The 4,009-nt window shown below is 29.9% G+C and overlaps 1 protein-coding gene across 2 annotated transcripts in view; it reads right to left on the reverse strand.

The window, feature by feature from the left end:
- Positions 1–2,277: 2,277 nt before the first annotated feature.
- The window catches only part of LOC108688902 (protein RMD5 homolog A), a 2,528-nt gene continuing 796 nt past the window's right edge, over positions 2,278–4,009 (reverse strand). Inside the window, exons 2-7 of one of the 2 annotated variants that reach the window (XM_018195443.1) lie at positions 3,618–3,901; positions 3,260–3,397; positions 2,876–3,174; positions 2,696–2,798; positions 2,453–2,607; positions 2,278–2,358 (exon numbers count right to left, since the gene is read on the reverse strand). In XM_018195443.1, coding sequence (XP_018050932.1) covers positions 2,295–2,358; positions 2,453–2,607; positions 2,696–2,798; positions 2,876–3,174; positions 3,260–3,397; positions 3,618–3,901 — 1,043 coding nt within the window. In that variant the 3' untranslated portion in view covers positions 2,278–2,294. Of the gene's footprint in view, positions 2,377–2,452; positions 2,608–2,695; positions 2,799–2,875; positions 3,175–3,259; positions 3,398–3,617; positions 3,902–4,009 lie in introns of both variants that reach the window. The other variant, XM_018195442.1, reaches the window with a different exon arrangement.

Below are 4,009 nucleotides of genomic sequence, written 5' to 3' on the forward strand. Positions count from 1 at the left end.
AATTTTATATTTTAGAAAAAAATTTTTCTGAATTATATTATTATATTTGTCTTAATAAATAACATCCAAATTCTGTCACGACACATAATATTATAAATAAAAAAAATTGGAAGATTTTTTTGTTTAAATATTTCTTTACAATTTGCAGGATTAAAATGACTAAGAGAATTATTCTTCTTTGGGTTTATCATCGCAAACTGAAATCAGAAATATTTAAATTATACAAATAAATTTAATCGATTTTAAATGAAGTGTGTCATTATAATAAACGACCCGAACGGAAGGATTATCTTTAATTGTTTTCGACAGAATCCTATAAGTCATCACAAGGTATAATAAACGATGTAAACGTACATATATAAATCGACTTACGATTTGTCGGATACAATTATGGCAATCCTTATGCTTAAGTCCTGATTGTTCATTTATATTTATTTATATATGATCAATAAATATCGATATTAATTACCATCGTGCACTTTCCACGAGCGACAAACATCATTTTGTTTAATATGAAGGTACAGATCTTCGATGTGAGACTTAGTTTTCTCCAATAAAGTTTTACTCGATTCAATACGCTTCGCTACAGAAGCCAATTGCATCTAAATAAATATAATAATAATTAATTCCAAATCAATTAAATAATTTTAAATTAAATTAATTAACCAATGTGTCCATACTATTTTGTGTTTCAAGATTTTAAATCCATTTTGCACTTACATCGATTTCCGTAGGTTTCGTCGATAACTGTTTATTATTCGCGAACTCGTCAGAGATATTCGCCAAAAATGAAAACGGTTGTTGCGGATCTTCCATAATTCTACGTAGAGAGGCTTGCAATTCCTCAAATGACATTTCATCAACATTGTATAGAGAAACATTCTTCTTCAACTTGGAATCACGTTCCGTGATTTCTCTTCGAACTGTAGAGTCTTGATTTAATTTACTGACAATGTTTCGTTTCGTACTTTCATGAACTGATAATTTATCAATCATAGAGGGCAATACCTCAATGGGCTCGATTTTTTTATCAAAGATTCGACGTTCTGCAGATCGTACGGGCGGCAGAATCGACGATCCAGATTTGGCTCGAAAAATAACAATGAAATATTTTTCATATTAATCATTTATTTTCTAAATTGAGAATTCTAATTAATACAAATGTATATATTAGTCTTAGCTTACCTTTAGAATGCTTCATGTTATCAAAAGATTCCACTATATATATTTTTAAAAATTATGCAGCAGTTATGAGATAGATTTCTTCGTATGAGAAATGAAGACCGAAGATATTTTAGCGTTTCTCTCCGATACTTATTAAATTCGATAAGCAAGCCTTATCAGATTTCGATTTTGAACAAACGATTAGTTGCAGTAGCTATATGTATATTTCTTATTTTTGATGTTTGATCAATATCATTTGCATGCAGAATAAGAGTGTTCTGCCGATAAGTGTTCCGTCGATCTAAAACTTTACTTTCCTCGTTAAATTTTTTTACAAACGTAATATATAATAAGAATAGATTGCGTATTTCTATAAAATTGTTATCACTTTAGAAATATTTTTTTATGTCTATGGTTTTTTATAATAAAATGTCAATGCTATTTTTGTTTTTGTATTATATTTCTCATTTAATTATTTCTCTTCATCGGAATTGGTAAATATTTTAAAATATAATACAAGAAATGAATGCAAAAACAAATTTACAAAATGATCTCTTCATTTTATTATAGGTAAGCTAGTACATACAATCGAAATAAGAAACGGATGAGTTTATGAAGAACTTGTAACAAATCTGTTAGGCGTCGTTAGACACATTCATGGCTTTTAAGTCATCACTCGCATACAAAGCTGATGTCACTTATACACTAAAGTAATATATAAATTATTTACCAACAATATATCATTGCGTAATAATAGAACTACCTTATGAATAAAACTATCACAGTTCCTCCGTTTTTTTCTTTCGATATCTAAAAATCAGTTCCTTTAAAAAGCGAATTGTAATTAATAGACTTATATCTGCATTTAAAAAGAAAATAGATGAATGATCTCGACATTATGATCAACAGAAATTTCAATAATGGAAATTTTTGACACGATTGTAAAATATAAATTTACAATTTTCACATGTAATCCATTCTTTTGCATTCCATATTCATTACAAAGAAACTGCAAAACTAGCTTTTTTATGTGTGTGTATATAGTCCTTATACACACATACACACATTATATATGTATATATATATATATATGTATATATTACTATATGTATAGGTAAGTATATCACAGCTTAAAAGTAAATAAGTCTCGCATCTTCGGGATTCTGCTCCGCCGGACAGTACGGGCATTTCAACCTGGAAATAAATTGATTTCTTTTAAAAAGTGACTTTAAATCAGCACTTAGAAAACATCAACGTACTCCAGCCTTGCCGCATATATAACACCTACTTATTTGCATTGGCAAGCTTGTTCAACGCGTCTCGAGAAATGACGTGACCGCAAACCAGTTTCATCGGCGGATTGTTCTCTGTACTTTGTTGCCTAAGTATAGGACAGGCGAAAACCGAATGGTAACGGCTCTGTTTTCCCAGGTCTATTTCGATCTGCACGGAAAGAGAACGGTGTTTTGAATTTTTAATATTTATACACATATATTTAATTATATATACGACTTCGTGCCCTTGTACTTACAGGCAATTCATCTTTACCATTCCAGATACCGGTAACTTGTCTCTGTTGCATGACTTGCTTGATGTTCAATAGTGCAGGTAGCGCAGTGCATCCTGCATTAATACTGCAAATGAACAACAAATTATTGTTTTGTTAAAACAATAATGTCTTTTTAATTATGAGCATATAAATCATATGTACCAAACAGATAATGGACTATCCACACTTAAGCCCAATAATGTACACGCTTCTTTAGTGAAAACATCGTGTATCTCGAGCCATAAAGTTGGATCTAATAAATGACTATAAGGAGATGACTGGATCCCATGCGGTAAATAAAGTAATGTTCCCATTAAAGATTGCACTTCTTTCTCGTAACGTACGACGAATTGCGTGAGATTTTGGCGGGCGTATAGTATCGCTTCTCTCTGCTTACTAGGACCTTGTTGAACTAATCTTATAAAATGTAATCTGTGTAATTTAAACTCGAGAGAAGAATTCTGAAAGAAAATGAAAAAATTACGATATATGTTATACACCAATAATATAAAAAAAGACTATATACATTCGCGAATCAGATATTACCTGTGCTAAAAGTGCTTCTCTGTGTTTTTTAGCCCATTCTAATGCTGGTTCGAGATTTCTCTGTTTTAGACAATCCAATATATAATTCAATTCTGTGAATGGTTCCTTTCTACCTTCATCGGTTTTAATACCAGCTTCCTGCAAACGTTACCAGTTATATTATTATATACAATTACATGAATACAAGAAGCATACAAAGTAGTTTGACAAACATTGCAAAATTGAAAATAAACAAAACATTAATATATCAATTATACATCTATATTACATATATTAATTTAAATAATATTCAGATATATGCAATAATTTTGAATTAAGTAAAATAAATTAAACACAGATTTAATTAAAAGATACATACCACTGCTAATTCATCGGCAATATCTAGCATTCCTTGACGATAAAAGTGTTGACAGATTATTTGATTCAGAAGATGAGATTTCTCAGGTCCAGAAAATACATCTTCCCTGCTGGTACTAGCGAAATCAGCAATAAAATTTCTGTCTATTGCCTTACCTACCTTGGATACTGTACTGTGCAGATCGCGATGGTCTGTTGCTAATCTTTGTACAGTATCACGTACTTTTGTCATTGCTTGTTTTAACATTTGAACTTGAGCAGCTGTTAGTTCCTGATTAGGTGGTGCTAATAAAAGTGTATTAAAATCAAAATTGATTATATTTATTTTAAACAGATTAAAAGAATAAATATAAAATATTATATATTATATATAAATATTATATATAAAATATT

The sequence above is a fragment of the Atta colombica genome, unplaced genomic scaffold, assembly GCF_001594045.1.
Source record: "Atta colombica isolate Treedump-2 unplaced genomic scaffold, Acol1.0 scaffold248, whole genome shotgun sequence".
Taxonomy (NCBI): Eukaryota; Metazoa; Arthropoda; class Insecta; order Hymenoptera; family Formicidae; genus Atta; species Atta colombica.